The sequence below is a fragment of the Arabidopsis lyrata genome (genome assembly GCF_000004255.2).
Source record: "Arabidopsis lyrata subsp. lyrata unplaced genomic scaffold ARALYscaffold_1, whole genome shotgun sequence".
NCBI classification, from domain to species: Eukaryota; Viridiplantae; Streptophyta; class Magnoliopsida; order Brassicales; family Brassicaceae; genus Arabidopsis; species Arabidopsis lyrata.
This window is the reverse complement of record NW_003302555.1, coordinates 14,293,026-14,309,151: the sequence shown is the minus strand read 5'-3', so window position 1 is coordinate 14,309,151 and position 16,126 is coordinate 14,293,026. Positions and strand designations below refer to the sequence as shown.

Genomic DNA, 16,126 nt, shown 5'->3' with positions numbered 1-16,126 from the left:
ATATATATATTATCCAAACTAGAGTGCATATATCAATTTAAAAGGTATTAACTATTTGTAGAATAATTACTTACATAGATTATGAATTTGTGAGTGGAAGCTCCCTTGGCCATTGGTTGACCAAGGATTAATTAATGCTTCTACATCAAGAGGTTTGGGTTCGAGTCCCAGATATTATGATTTATTAATAAATTTGCAGATTAAATGAGGCAAGTATGTAGGAGATCTCCAGTGAAGTACAATTATAGTCGTTCGCCAGGATTCTACGCCGAGAGAGAAGTGTCGTCAGGTCATGGATCTAATAAGGGTCGGAAGGAATTGTCCGTTGTAGAATCGTTTATGTAACAGTTCTCATAATTTGCAATAAATAATAAATCTAGACGTAAAAAAAAAAAGATTATGAATTTGTGATAATAATCCTTTTAATCTTTTTGACAAATTAAGAAGTTTCAAAAGCTTTTGTATATGCTTCATCCATGATAAATGTTGCAGATTGGATATTGGATTTTTTACTTGTTAGGTTTCTGGTGTGTATAGGAGAAGCATGAACAAAAATTGATTGGATTTGTTACTTTTTTTTTTTTTTTTCTTCTAAAAACTTTTATTAATCAATTGGTATTACAATATCAATTACAAAACCATTACAAAACTTCATAAAGCAATTTTTTACATAAACAAAATTATGTGCCATATACTGAAGATGACAAAAATGAAGAAATGAACTTGACGATGCTTTCATTCGATAAGCCTTACTCACTATCATGTTGTTAAACATGTTCTGTACCTTCTTCATATACCATCTTGCTCGAATGTGATATGTATGTCTTATTGGCCTTCGTTGTTTGAAACTCCACATCACATAGAAAGAACCCGTTGCTCCTGGAATAAGTTTTGAAAAATCGACAATCTGATACCAATTAGTCCGTTTTGGTGTCATAATGCGCATTAGAAAGTTTGACTTCATACTAGTGTAATCCCATCTTGTTATACATCTCACATCAAAGAGCTCGTTGGCGATCTTCACGATAAATGCCTCAAATGTAATTTCGGGATCCCATATGCGTCCCATGCTGTAAGTTTGCATCAAAACGCGGTCAATTATTGCCGCCATACCGAAAAGGCTGGACATACCCAGAAAAACACCGTGAATGAACATCATCATCGCACGGACAATCACGCCTCTTTGAAGAGGAACGAAAACCCTAACATCGAGAATCGAAGTGGCGTTGGCTATTGATGTAGAGACCCAAACTTGAGACAAACTCAACCATGGATTTGTTAACAATAACATCCTCATATCCAGATCGTCATGTCCTACGCTGTCAGACAAACCCATCACCAAAACCCTATCACTGAAACTGCCATACGAAACCATTTCGGATGAGAAAGGACCAAGCAAGAGAAATTGAAGATTTGGTGATAATCGCACAAACAATCGCTTCTCCGATTGAGATTTATATAGAAAACTTAAACTACAAAAGAAAAGAGAACAGAAGAGTAAAAGGAAAAGTACGGCCGACGTCGGAGTCGACGCCGGCCGGAGAAGATAACGAAAAGTAAAAGTGTTTCTCTGTTAAAGGTCGCCTTCTTTGTCGTTGGGAGAGAAACGGTTACGAACGATTGGATTTGTTACTTGTTAGCTTTTGTATGCTTCATCCGTGTTAAATGTTGAATATTGGATATTGGATTTTGTTACTTGTTAGGTTACTACTTACTCGATGAAAAAAAAAAAAAAAAAGGTTACTACTTACTTGTATAACAAAAAAATATTATTTCTGTTTTGTCGCCTATATGATTCAACAAGTAACCAATTATTCTAAAAAATAATAAATAAATAATTCTAAAAATCAATAACCCAATTAAAACAAAATTTCTAAAATTTATTTATCACTAGTTCACTACTAGTACAAGTCTACAACAACCACTAAAGCTACCCCATTAAATCTCTACCGTTGGATCAGATAAATCGTAGCGATAAACGGCATGAGATCCATTATCCAGCACCAAATAGTCTTCGTGGTTCAGTTTCTCCACCGAACACAACCACGTGCTTCACATTACAGAGTCAACTAAACCGGCAATCACCGGTTTTCCAAAAAGAGCTTCACGGTTCACCGACTAAACCGGTAACTCTCAATAGAAACTCAAACACGTCTGTGTTCACCACACGTTTTCTCAAAAATCTAAGCTACTCTGCCAAAATCATTTCCCGGCGAAAGTTCTCAGGTGATTGATTCTCTCTTCGTTTTTCTGATTTATCATATCGATCCTTCATAAAAAATTTCCTCTATTCGAAACAGATCTCTTCTCTAGGTTTCGTACGATTCAATTTTTTCAATCTATAACTAAATTGATCGTGCGATGCAGATTTTCTGATACGAAATTGTTGCAGAACTCCTATTTTTCATTCGAATTTTAGGGTTTCACGGCGGAATTTGATTCATAGTGCGTTTAATTTTAGCGTAATTTTTTTGTTTTTTTTTTCGAAACCTAAAATTACCCGAAAATGAAACTCAAAACTAGTTTTTAAGTTAGATTCTAATGCTGAATTGTTTTCCTCTTGAATCAATTTTGGATACTTGTTCGTTTTGATCATCAACTTCATTTTCATTTTCAATCTCTCAGGAGCTAAAAAGGATATTCAATGGATCAAGAATCATCTCAATGTCCCTTTGTTGCTGAAAGCATAATCCAGAAATGCCCTTTCCTGAGAAACATCAACAAGCCTACCAATTTGTCCTTCTCCTCCTTGAGTCTTCCAATTCCGGTAATAATTTCTTACCTTCCGTTAAAAAAAGTAAATTTTTATGCTATTCCGGTGAAGTTTATAATTCCTTGTGTAGGTGGTGCAAGGAGGTAAAGGTCCGATTTTTGAAGATGGTCCTGGATTTGATTCAGCATTCAAGCTGTTCCATGGAAAAGATGGCATTGTGCCGCTTTCTGGACATTCTAGTTTCCGAGATGATTTTGAAGATGAGACGGCTCGTCGTGCTCCTCTGCAATTCAATCCACTTGCGGGGAAAGTAGCTACTATAAGCCTATCAGCTTTTGGTCCTGGAGGGCCTTTTGGCTTTGGTCCTTTCTCTGAGAAATGGAAGAAACAACAGAAGAAACCTAAACCTTCCAAAAACCAACAGGTAGGATTTTGTAGATTGTGTATAACTTTGGAATTTACAAGGAGTTACTGTTTCTGATATGTTTTTACTTGATTGCTTGCTTTTCGTAGTCTGGGGACTCGTCGAAACATGAGGCAGTTGGAGACGAATGGTTAAAAACCGGGAATTGTCCTATCGCCAAGTCTTTTAGAGCTGCAAGCAAAGTCATGCCTCTTGTTTCTAAAGCATTAACGCTGCCATCTGGTATGAAATATAGATGTCCAGCTCCTATAGTAGCTGCAAGAGCTGCACTTTCAAAGACTGCTTTGGTTAAAAGTCTTCGCCCTCAGCCTTTACCTGAAAAGATGCTTGCAATCGCTCTCATGGGAATGGCTGCAAATGTGCCTCTTGGTGTATGGAGAGAACACACCAAGAAGTTTTCGCCTTCATGGTTTGTGGCGGTCCATGCCGCTGTGCCTTTTATAGCAATGCTTAGGAAATCTGTACTGATGCCGAAAACAGCCATGGCTTTGACCATTGGAGCTTCGATTTTAGGACAAGTGATTGGGTCAAGAGCTGAGCGTTACCGTCTCAGAGCAGTGGCTGAGAAAATGGTTACTGAAACCGCTATGGTTTCTGAATACAACCAGAGCCCTGGCGACTCAGGCATTTCTGGGGGACATTGTGGTACAGGAGAGGGAGTGAAGGAGGTTTATTTCAATGTAAATGTTGGAGAATCTGCTAAATCAACTGGACTCTGTTATTGACAGAAAGTTCTTATTGATTCCAAAAACTACAAATTACTATGTAAGGATTGGATGTTTGTGTGAGAGGGAAGGTTTTTGTAATTCAGTGAATTGTGTAAACCAAAACAGTGGTGTCGTTTTATCCCTTTTAATGGGTCTAAATAAAAGTTTAATAATTCCCTCAGTAACCTATATTATTAACGCAAAAGTAAGTTACTATGTAGTTTACTTGAATCAGATTTTGATCAGAAAACTTGACCTCATCTAATAATAAAGAGAGTTATACAATGAAAACAAAAACACTAAAGACCGACAAAATGGAAATGAAACATGCTAATGTAGTAGTCTACTAGATAAGCAAACTTAAAACGGTCAAAACAGCCTCTGACCATTGCTGATGATTATGATGATGTGAAAAGTCACTTGAGTTTTTCAGTAGCTGCCAACATTTTGCCTTGGCATACCTCCTCCTGCATTGTATCTTCCTGGTGTGCCATTCATGTATTGTCCTTGTGGCTCACTCATAAGGCTTGGGCAGTTTGCCGAAACATGGCTGTTGCTGCCACATGCGTTGCAGCTAGTAATACCGCCAAGAGACCTTGCACCACTACTGTACTGATTTCCATATTGACCCACTTGGTTTGCTGCAGGTAATCCGAATTCTCTGCGTGCATCCACTGACGCAGTGTCTCTAGTTCCTGAGGTTCCAATACCGGAATTAACTGCATCAGACCTGTAGTTGGAACTCTCTGTATTTATAGGCAGAGAATTTGCATCTCCTATCTTGAGTTTATCCATTGCCTCTAGCATGCACCTGGTATTTGAAGCATAGTTCAGCTTTTCAGCTTTGACAACTGTTGCTTTAACCCGTTGCTCGTCGCTATAAGTTTCTTCTTTAATCTTCAGCTTGAAAATGTACTTGGTAAAAGCGACACTGCGGATGATATCTTCAAATTTCTCCTCCTCCTGATTTTCATACTTCACATAATACAAATCTTTTGCAGACATTCCCATTATCTCTTCACCAGCTTCCTGGAATGCTGTGGCCCAGGTTAGGCCTGTATGGTCCTGTAACTGGATCTGCAATATATACCTGTAGTCACATTCATCCACGCATTTGTCACACTTCTCACAACGCCATGTCCCATCTCCGTTATTTGTGACTTTTTTGCTGCATGGACGATCTCCATTCATGATAGGACAAGCCGTATAGCAGAAATTTTCAACCTTCATGAATGAAATGGTGGCACAGACTGTGATCCAGTCCGGCTTCTCTGAGGTCCCTAGCTTCTCGTCCTTGATCTGAGTAATTACCTTGCGAACCTCTTGTCTGCCAACACCGGAAAACTCTCTAGATATGGAGGTAAAATTAGCATTCCTTCCTTCTCTCTCATACCATTGCCTTAATTCTCTGGCTTCAGGGAAATCTGGCTCTACGAAGAATTGACTTGATCCAATGGTGCTCACTTGCTTCCCGTTGAATTCACCGATCCTGCCCGCTTTCAAAGCAAGAACCGGGAATACCCCAGAATCACAAAGATTTTGCAATTGCTGTCCTTCTGCGCTGCAGAAATTACCCCACATGGTTACCTCAACACTACGGCCTGACATATCCTTCAACTGAAGTGCCCTTTTATCTACCTCAGTTCCGTTTTTCCGCATAATTGGTACTGTGGTACCGATGGACGAAACAATACCAATTAGATCAGTCATGCTGTTGCTCTCCATGTTTTCAATATCACTTATGTTACGAAAATGGAACTGATTGCGTGGAATGGTACCATCATCCTCACAGCGCTGTATCGTTGATGCAGAATCCAAATGTATTTCATAATCATTGGGAAGATGATTATAGTTCTTCTGGGCAGGCTTCAAATTTCCCCTTGATATCAGATAAACATTACCAACTACAATCTGGTCAAAGAATTGATCAACCGCATCATTAAAACAAGTCACCCGTATTTCTCCACCATCAGCATCAAGGAGATCAAAACTGAACAATTTCCCTTCCCCACGCGGATTATTAAACCGTCTCAGTTCTGCCTTACTCGAGACCCTGACCTTGATGGTCCACCGACCCTGGTAAGGATTAAGAGCAGCAATCGGAATTATCCTCGGAGGAGCTTCGTTCCTAGCCACAGGTCCCCTATTAACATACATCGGTGGTTGTTGTGGCTGATAAGCTGACTGAACTGGACGAGAATAAGCGGTTGTTGCAGGAGGAGCCCGAGGTTGCTCCTGCCTAGACCCTCCATAACCTGCATTTGAGCTCACATACGGTCTGGTGGAAGGTGATGTTTCCGGATAACCAGAACCAGTACCATATCTTTGACTAACTTGAGGTTGAGGTGAAGCAGCAGCCGATACACCATATCTCCCAGCATCGGAACTGTTAGACCACCAACTTGAGGCTGAGCCAAACTAGCCGATACACCATATCTCCCAGCGTCGGAACTGTTAAGACCACCAACTAGAGGCTGAGGTGAATTAGCAGATACACCGTATCTCCCACCATTGACATCACTCCTTCTAGCTTGTTGCTGGTCAAAACCACCATTGCTTTGTGTGTTAACAGGAACCGCCGCTCCACCGCGTTGCCCAGGTTCATTAGGAGTTCCAATTATATCACATTTCGCCACAATAACCTCCAATTGCATAATTATAACAATCCTGTCATCATCATCAACACCAGAACTACTTTAAACAAAGGTTGGTTCTTTAGACAATTATGAAACTAGGGTTACGAGATTGCAATATTACCTTCGACCCTGGATGAGACTGCAGACATAGTGAGTGAGTCTAACAATCGAACCCAATTGAATACTGCCTTGAATCACTAAACTGTTCAATGTAGTATTAAGCATTCCTGCTTGCAAGTGAATCCCATCTGATAACAAAAACTTATATCGATTGCTTTGAATCATCTTCAATTCCGTTACTTGTAGCACTGGCATCAAATCTATCTCACTCGACACTTCTCCATTCAATATCTTCGTTATCGCTCCGGCCGTCAAATTCACCGCCATCGTTTCCGACGAACCCAATTAACCTCGATTTTGAACTTTAGAGAAGACTCTATTTCGAGAATGGGTTTGGGTTTGATTCAGAAATTGAGAAGACGAAAGAGAGAGGATGATAAATTGAATTAGGGATTTAATGATTGAACCCTAAAGTGGTATAAAGGTGGAAGCTTTTTAGAGGGAAAAGGAAAAGTAGAACGTTTTCGTCACTTTTGGACTATTTACATATCGGGTCTTGTATTTTTCAAGAATTATAAATAACCCCTAATTCACAGAATTCCTAAATCAAAATCCCATTTAATTGTATACGAATTGGGGAGTGATGTTCAAAATTTGTATGCAGATTTCTAATGGGTAGTAAGTAGAGTTTATAAATTATGAAAATAAATTGTAATGAAATGAGAATTAGGGGACCAAAAGGGTGAAATAATGTCGGAACTAATAATATTAAGCTTACCGAGAAAGCTTCACTTTTTCAACTGCTGACGTGGAATACTTAGTGGCCACGATTAAGCTCCACTAAACGTTACAATTAGGGGACCAAAAGGGGACCAAAAGGGTGAAATAATGTCGGAACTAATAATATTAAGCTTACCGAGAAAGCTTCACTTTTTCAACTGCTGACGTGGAATACTTAGTGGCCACGATTAAGCTCCACTAAACGTTACAATTAAAAAAGAAGTTAAATTTGGAGTCCAAATGACAAGGACTACGTCAAAGGCCCATTAGAGGGCCCAAATCTAAGAATTTACAGTCTTTTGCAAACTTTGAATCCATAAAAGAAGAAGAAATAAATCTGTGGACTGATACTTCTTCTCACAAAGAAGAACTTAATTACCTAAATCACCAACATTTAAATTGTAACTAAAGCTTATTAAGATTGATTTTTTTTTTGGTTATGAATACTAGAAAATACTGCTGATACTTCTTGAATCCATAGAACACTTAAACAGAGATTGTCATTAATGAAATCTACTACACCTTCTTAAAGTCATTTTGCTCGAAACAGAGTGATACAAGGAACATTATTTTCTGAACAAGTGAAATATGAGATTACAAAAGGCAAGTACTACCAGCTTCGGTTTCGAAAAGCCAACACCAGTAACCGCAGAAGATATCGAGCTTTTTTCCTCAAAACCGCCAGTCTTAGTCACATTGGAAGATCCCTGGAGATAAAAAGATATAGAGATGTCAGATTACTCTCTAATGAAAATCACAACAGTCTAACTAGTTTTAGATGTTCATTCATCTTCTTGACAATGAAGATTCAAACATTATTCAGTTTTCACCACTAGCGATGAAGAATACATGGCTAAGCATATAACCAAAAAGTAGTTATAGTCAGTATGAACAATCACCTGGTTCTAGATGAGCTTGCCTTTAGTAAATCTCATCATCTGGTATCTCGGGAGTCAAGAATTTCATCGGATCCTTGCTAATCTCCTCGTAGTTTACTCTCGGTTTCACTCTATCAGGAACAGGTTCAAGAGGAATAATGCTGTCTCCATCAATAACTCCATCTATCAAACCATACTCAACAGCTTCAATCGGAGACATGTACCGGTTTCTATCAATATCTTTGAGAACCTGCTCAAACGATCGACTAGTACAACCCGCGATAATGCTGGTGACATTGTTCTTGTTATGCATAACCTCCTTAGCTTGAATCTCAACATCTATAGCTTGATCGCTCGCACCTCCAAGTGGTTGATGAATCATTATCCTAGTGTTGGGCATAGCAAAGCGCTTACCTTTAGTTCCCGCTCCAAGAATAATCGAAGCTGTTGATGCAACAATGCCAAGAGCAATCGTCGAAACATCAGCTCTCACAAGCTGTACCACATCGTATATAGCCATGGTTGCACTAAACCAAACAATCACAACATTAAGTTAGATCATCTGAAGTATAATATAAAACCAATCAATCATTGTGCAAACAAGTCAACAAGATTACTCATAGTCAACCACAAGTAACATTAGCCAAATAGCTGAGGAGAGACTTCGGCTCTTACAGTTCTATTACTAGACAATGGATTATCACAGCAATTACACTTGAAACTTTCACAGAATTGCATTACTTTGCAATGTCAACTAAAACCCTAAAATCTGACCTAAGTTGCAAAAAGACTGAAACTTTAGCCATTAACGCACAAACCCAGATGAGAAAACAAAGAAACGAAATCAAGATTGAACCTGAGAGAACCACCAGGAGAATTGATAAAGAGTTTGATATCTTTCTTAGGATCTTTAGCATCTAAAAGTAGCAATTGACTCATGATAGCATCAGCGACGAAATCATCGATACTGCTACCAAGAAAGACGATTCGTTCCCTAAGAAGAAGACCCATTACGTCAGATTCAGCTCCGCGAATAGCTGATTCCTGTGTCTGTGACATCTCGATTGAAGCATTGGCGAATCTCAGTGGCGACGGAGAAGTTGTTCTGAGAGGTGGTGAAATGAGTTTGGTGGGTTTGAGGTAGAGATTGTTGGGTTTAGGAGACGAAGAAGAAGATGCAGAGGAAGATGAATTGAGTCTTGATGAAACGAGAGAAGGTTTTAGAGAAGAGGGGAGAGATAGGGTTCCCACGGCTGAAGCGAAGAAGAAGAAGAGAGAAATTTGGGGAAATGTGGATTTGATAAAACAAACTCCTCCTTCGGATGAAGCGAAGAAGAAAGAAACACGCGAGTAAATGACCCGACCCGGAATTTAACCGGATCAATTCCGGGTCGGGTTATTATTCTAAATTGGACTACTTAATCAAGTTTAGGCCTGGGCGTTCGGATATTCGGATCGGGTTCGGGTCGGGTTTTTCGGGTTCGGGTTTTTCGGGTATAAAAAACTAAGACTCGTTCGGGTATTTTAAAACTTCGGATTCGGGTCGGGTTCGGATCGGATATTTCGGGTTCGGATTCGGGTTTACTCGAAGTATCCAATATTAAAAATTTTGTATCCGACTCTTTGCAAAGTATTGAAAAATACTCAAAAATCTATAAAACCCAAGTATTTTTTAACCAAATCTAGCCAAAAGTAACTAAAACACCCAAAAATTCTTAACATCCAAATAATTTAGGCACTTAAATTTTTACAAGTATAAATATTACTAATATATTATAACTATGTACTTATATTTCGGGTATGTTCGGGTACTTGTTTGGGTTAGGGTTCGGGTCGGATTCGGGTTCGGATTTTTGGGTTGTGAAGTTTAGAACCCGTTCGGGTATTTTAAAACTTCGGATTCAGATTCGGATCGGGTTTTTCGGGTCGGGTTCGGTTCGGTTCTTCGGGTTCGGGTAATATGCCCAGGCCTAATCAAGTTAGTAAGTTACGGTTTATTGGGCCCTGGCCTATTTTAGTATGCGAACCAGACCGAATTGAGTTCGACGAAAGCACACCAAACCAAACTACTGTATGTTAATTTAAACCCGTATCTAATCAAAACCGAATTATGTCAAACGTTCCAAAGCTAATCAACTGAATTAAACAAAAAAATTAGACGTTAATTGGACGTTGAAATAATTTTCTGGTTATAAAAACTTCCCGGTGAAAAAAAACAATTTGATTTTATAACAATAGCTTCAACTAATCACACAAATGACAAAGCCAAACCAAATGAACCAAAATCCTTATCCAACTAACCCCATTGTTTCACAGTCTGTTGTTTGTATAATACATACACTTTTCAAAGATGTTGAACACATTATACAAACGGAGATAGCTTTGATATGATTCACACAAACAAGAAAAGACAACCAAACAAAGCATATAAACAAAAAGAAAGTATCATTAACCTTTTGTGTACCGGGAGACGGAGGGGAACCCGGAGACGGAGGGGAACCCGGAGACGGAGGAGAACCCGGTGTCGGAGGAGAACCCGGAGTCGGCTGGAGGTCCGTCTCATCACCTGGCACCTATGAATCGAGGTAAGGAAATTTAACTGTTTACGTTGTTTTTCGATGGATTCTGGCAAATTCGGTAACTGCCCATATGCCTCAATTTCCTAATTTTGAAAACTGAAAAATCGAATTTAACCTCCCCACTTTTATTCGAGCGTTGGTGTTGTAACGGTTCCGACTTCTTCGGAAGTGCGCAAGTGTAAAAGGGGGTTAATTTGGTGGTTTAAAATCTGAAATCCAATTCTTACAACCGTTCCGCAATTATTAACTTTTCGTTTACTTCTGTCTCAGTTTTATTCCCCAATTTCTCTGGCTTCTTTAACAAAATTCTCCTAAATGTCATCATCAGAAGACTCAGGCGATTTGGGCGACGGGCCTCCGACTTTGCCACCGCGATTATTTGCTGCTGATTCATATCCATCCGGAGCCAGACTTAACATTTACTCAAAGGCAAACCTTATCGGAACCCTTTACAGTATCTTGGAAAACACTGAAGCAATGACCACCATTCTTCAATCTCAATTTGGCAAGCTTTTCAGTCTCCCTGTGGCGAGGTGTTCAAACTCTGTAAAGTTGATTCATGCTCTTCTCAGTAGGCAGCTTATCACCGGGAAGGAACACGAATTGTGGATTGTGTTTGGGGGGAAGCCTATAAAGTTCTCCCTACGTGAGTTCCACATTATATCTGGTTTGCGGTGTTCCAAGATGCCAACGGATGAAGAAATCAAGAGAAGAACTGAGGGTTCTGAGGCATATTGGAATGAACTCTTCCCGCCAGGCTCTCCTGTTCCCACGGTAAAATCTGTTCTTGAGATGTTGAAGGATCTGAAACTCGATGAAGACAAACTTCTACCTTTGGCGTTGTTGGTTCTTGTTGATGGCATTGTAATGTGCTCCAACAAAAAATTGAAAATTTCGAAGGAGACTGTTGGTCTTCTGCAGGATACAGATTTTTTCCTTTCATTCCCATGGGGTACGAAGAGTTTCACCAACACCTTCTCTCGTTTTTCTATGGGGTACACATCGAATGAATCTCTCGTAGCTCGGTTGAAGCAAACGAATAGTGCTTTCTATGGATTCCCTCTCCCACTGCAGCTCATGGCCTTCGAATGCATTCCTTCTTTGACAACTAAGATACCAAATCCGAAAGACATGTCTTCCTTTATTGACAGTCCTTATGGTTGCAGTTCCTCAGTAACCCTTCTAAGCGAGGAAGATATTGTTGCAGTGGAAACAGAGCCACATGTACCTTACTACATCTTTCCCAAAGCTTAGAACATCGTTTACTTTTTAGATGTACAGCAATTTGTCAAGTACACCCCTATCCCCTGTACACCTGGTGTGTACATCTGTATTCACAACTATGATGTATGGGAATCCTAACAAGTTTTCTTATTGCTTTGTAGCTTGTTGTGCACCCTATTTTGGAAGCACCTGATGAGTTGGATGAGGATGAGTTCTTATGCGATGACGAGGTATATGACTCGAAGGTAGAGATGTTGGAAACATTGATTAAAGTTGGACACGAATTTTCATCACAAGAGTTCATCGGAGGTGTCCCCGCTGGAGACCGGCTTGAACCTAGGCGCTTTGCTAAACAGGAGGGGGCTGTGAGTAATAAAGAACGCACGGTACGCACACCGGCTGTGAAACAAAAAGCTAGGTCAACAGGTCCTTCCGTAAACCCTTCCCCCCAGAAAAAACCAAGAACAGAAGGAATCCAAATCCAATCCCGTGTTACCCGGTCTCAATCCAAAAAAGACACTGAGAAGAGGACCAAAACAGTCCACTTTAAACAACAGCAACCGGGTTTTGAGGGGGAAAGTTCCACAGCAGGTCCTTCTGGGGCGTGTTCTAAGTGTTCCTCTGATTTTGCAGCAATGATTGCTGACCTTAAGATTTGGACTGTAGAGAGGGAGAATATTCTAAAAGGTGAAATCGTCCAGGAATTAAAGGAAGAAATGGGCAAAATGTTTGCACCCAGAATTAGAGCTCGTGTTGAATCCCCAAATCCCTCTTCTTTCCCTTTAACCAAGTTGGCTAGACGGTCGATCCATCAACCTGATGAGGATGAAAGGGATAAAGCTGCATCAACCCCCGCACCTAAACCACAACAAGGTAATGGGAAAGAGCAAGCAGGTACAGGTGAGGTTGATATGGGGGTATCATCTTCTGATTTTGACAATGCGGCATATAGGGATTGTTGGTGGGAAGAATATGGTGTAGTGAAGAATGTTATTACTGATTTGAGCTCACCATCCTGCGGCATCAACGAAGATGCCAGCCTCAATCAATCCCCTTCTAATATCTCAGACAAGGTATTGCATTTTAATATATTTCTAACACACGTACCCCTATATACCCAGACAGCCGTACCTCTGTACATCGAACACCTGCGCACCCGTACTCCCGTACTCTGTACCCCCGCACACATGTCTCCCGTACCCCTGTATACCAAAATCATGTGTACACAGTTTATTTTGTGTACACCCGTACCCCGTACTCCTCTTTAAAGTGGGGATCAGAAATGCTTACTAATTCTATTTTTTCTCCTGCCCCAGCATGGCGCCGGCGATGGTAAGCACGATGATGCTACTCCCATTCCACCTATCTCTGTTATCGAGGAGGTATTTTAATTTTTATTTATCTCAATACGTCAATACCGTCCCCTTTCATCTCTCGCCCCACTGCCTGTGTATATCGATCACATCAATCATACCCGTACTCCCGTACTCCATACCCCTGTTCACCGTACACCTATACATCCGTACTCCGTACTCTCGTACTCCGTACCCCCGCACACATGTTCCCCCGTACCCCTGTATACCAAAATCATGTGTACACCGTTTATTTTGTGTACACCCGTACCCTCTTTAAAGTGGGGATCAGAAATGCTTTCTATTTTAATTTTTATTTATCTCAATACTTTAATACCATCCCCTTTCATCCCTCGCCCCACTGCCTGTGTATACCGATGACATCAATCATACCCGTACTCCTTTATACTGTTAGTTGTATACCCCGTACACCTGTACACCGTTTTTCACGTGTACATCCGTACGGGTACCCTCCTTGAAGTTGTATAACAAATGCTTACTAAATCTATTTCCTCACCTGCCCCAGCATGGAGCCTCCGATGATAAGAAAGATGATGCTGCCACCAACCCGCCTATCCCTGTTATCCAAGAGGTATTTTGTTTCTATTTATCTCAATACTTCATTACCATCATCTTCTACCCCTGTCCCACTGTCTTTGAACACCAATCGTATCTGGATATTTTTACATTTATTAAAGACGCTAACAACACCTACTGTACCCACCCCCAGGTTCAACTTGGTGGCCCATCTACGTTGGATGTTGGCGACCAATCCCACGCAAGGTCCCCATCACCTTGCACCCCTACGCATGAAGATGCGTTTCTCTCGCCCCCTCATAGCGATTTCTCGGTTGAGGTATTTGTTTTCTATTTCCGCTTAATACATGTACTTCTTTTTAATATAACACATAGGCGTGTACACCATCACTTTTTTAGTTCATGGCTGTTTATTAGTATTAATTTTTAAGGCCATACATGTGTACAACATCATATTTTTTTGTTCACGTGGGTGTACAGCATCATATTTTGTAACATGTGCGTATTTTACTCCAGTGTGAGAGTGGTTCATATTCTGAGGCGCATGAGCCTTCACCCCCGGAATATCCCAGCCCCCCCCCCCCCCATGCCCCCATTGATCCACACTCTGCTCTTGTTGTCTCACCTGTTCCGGTTCCGGTTGTGCCTTTAAGGACTGTCACCCCGCCCCCGCCGGAAAGACAAAAACGTACCAGGCATAGGTCAAAAAATCTCTCATCTGCATTTGTAGTAGATGCACGACTGAAAGCATTGTTTGGAAGTCGTGCCAAGCCAGCCCAATATTCACCAATGGTTGTGGGTTTGGACGATGAATTCAAGATATTCAAGGAAACACTCTCTGCATCTCCTCAAGAGTAAGTTTTATAACCCACCATCTCTACTATACTATCATTGTGTCTCACTTCCAGGGGTACATTTGTTGTTTTGTTGTAGGGAATTTAAGATCCAGACTGATCACCTTGTATCGAATCTGTTCTTCCTTCAAATGTCTCTTTATATAGCGATCATAAACCGCTTCTCCAGCAATATTCCCGGAAGATTTCTATTTATCTTGAAGTCGGCTAGAATATCGCGGATTAGGAATATTTCCTTATTCTTCAGGGTTTCCGGAAGTTTTCCCGATTTGAGTTGATCCTCCGAGATTCTTCCTTATCATTTTCGGGTCTTTCGGAACTGATCCTTCTTTTTCGGAAATGACGCCTTGCTTGGAAATGGTACTTTAAAGACGAATATTTACTAAGTCTTTGCCTCGGGAGAACTCATGCAATCGGCTCGGGTACACAGGAAGGATTGGCTCGGGTACCCGAGATGACTTATTCAGATACCTCCGAGGTGATGGACTCGGGTACACAGAAGGAAGCAGCTCGGGTGTCCTGGCTTGAACCGGCTCGGGCAGTCGAAGAGCTGGCTCGGGTTTCCGAGCTTGCCTGTGGATCCCGAGGCGACCGGCATATTGTCCCGAGGCGATTGTCTTGCCGCCCCGAGGTGAATGGCTTGCTTCACCGAGGTGATTGATACACTTCCCCGAGGTGTCTTCAAAAGTTCCCTGAGGTGTCTTCAAAAGTTCCCTGAGGTGTCCCAAATCCGGTTCGGTACTAAGGGATGAAATCCGACCCCAACAACCATCTCCATCAGTCTGTTAGTACACATGCATTACCCGTCATTGAGAGTCCACACAACTTGATAATACAGCACATATAACCGACAGATGTACCTCATCCGGCGGGATAGTTTTTGAATCACTGTGGTGTAATGAATCGGTGTCGGAGATGTGAATGGGGGTTGGTGGCTTATTGCACTCAGCGGTAGGAGAAGTTGGAGATCTCGCTCGAGGAGTGTGTGGATTGATGGGTTCAAAAATTTTGCCCATCTCTTCCAACAATTCTCTGATAAGCTCTTTTTTAAATTTTGCTTTCCTCTCTAACATCCAATGCTTTAAGTAATAAATTATTGCTACCATTGTGGGAGGTTCGCATGCCACACCGCTTGGTTTCTCAGCCATCTCAGCAGTCTGCACCGGTTGTTTGCCCAGGTGTATCCCACCCGTTTTTGACGACGACCGCGTTACACGTCTGGAAATCCATGGGGTTTGGGGGACAGCTGTTTTGTTCGCCTTTTTGGGAGTTGGGGATACAGGGTTCATGGTTATCTCATCTTTTCCAGAGGAACAACCCCTTGCCTTCCTTTTCTTATCCCGTACCCCGGTATGCATCGCAGGGGGTACGGTATCCGGATC

At 41.1% G+C, this 16,126-nt stretch overlaps 4 protein-coding genes across 5 annotated transcripts; 1 reads left to right on the top strand and 3 right to left on the bottom strand.

The window, feature by feature from the left end:
* Nucleotides 1-604: 604 nt before the first annotated feature.
* Nucleotides 605-1,612, bottom strand: LOC9329743. Its single transcript, XM_002890897.2, has one exon. It carries the CDS (start codon nt 1,373-1,375, stop codon nt 605-607), a length of 771 nt encoding a protein of 256 aa, XP_002890943.1. The 5' UTR covers nt 1,376-1,612.
* A 508-nt stretch (nt 1,613-2,120) lies between these two features.
* LOC9327005 lies at nt 2,121-4,025 on the top strand. 2 transcript variants are annotated; one of them, XM_021011870.1, is made up of 4 exons: nt 2,121-2,226; nt 2,626-2,767; nt 2,844-3,137; nt 3,227-4,025. In XM_021011870.1, the coding sequence occupies exons 2-4, from the start codon at nt 2,645-2,647 to the stop codon at nt 3,860-3,862; spliced, it is 1,053 nt and encodes a 350-aa protein (XP_020867529.1). In that variant the 5' UTR covers nt 2,121-2,226; nt 2,626-2,644; the 3' UTR covers nt 3,863-4,025. The 2 variants fall into 2 exon arrangements, with proteins under 2 accessions (XP_020867529.1, XP_020867530.1); XM_021011871.1 differs by lacking the exon at nt 2,121-2,226 and adding an exon at nt 2,297-2,445.
* Nucleotides 4,026-4,080: 55 nt separating this feature from the next.
* LOC9327004 (replication protein A 70 kDa DNA-binding subunit C) lies at nt 4,081-7,014 on the bottom strand. Its single transcript, XM_021011869.1, is given in 3 exon segments — nt 4,081-6,241; nt 6,244-6,511; nt 6,602-7,014. Coding segments are annotated over 3 exon segments (2,502 nt in total). The 5' UTR covers nt 6,868-7,014; the 3' UTR covers nt 4,081-4,273.
* Nucleotides 7,015-7,786: 772 nt separating this feature from the next.
* LOC9329742 (ATP-dependent Clp protease proteolytic subunit 4, chloroplastic) lies at nt 7,787-9,569 on the bottom strand (the record flags this gene model as incomplete). Its single annotated transcript, XM_002890895.2, has 3 exons — nt 7,787-8,027; nt 8,220-8,725; nt 9,055-9,569. Coding segments are annotated over 2 exons (999 nt in total), but the record flags the coding sequence as incomplete, so codon positions are not given.
* Nucleotides 9,570-16,126: the final 6,557 nt, after the last annotated feature.

Excerpts from the sequence above, each read along its gene's own strand:
- LOC9329743 (XM_002890897.2), bottom strand. The coding sequence starts at position 1,375 with ATGGTTTCGTATGGCAGTTTCAGTGATAGGGTTTTGGTGATGGGTTTG.
- LOC9327005 (XM_021011870.1), top strand. The coding sequence starts at position 2,645 with ATGGATCAAGAATCATCTCAATGTCCCTTTGTTGCTGAAAGCATAATC. Across the intron at positions 2,768-2,843 it reads CCTTGAGTCTTCCAATTCCG|GTGGTGCAAGGAGGTAAAGG; the intron begins GTAATAATTTCT and ends TTCCTTGTGTAG. Across the intron at positions 3,138-3,226 it reads AACCTTCCAAAAACCAACAG|TCTGGGGACTCGTCGAAACA; the intron begins GTAGGATTTTGT and ends TGCTTTTCGTAG.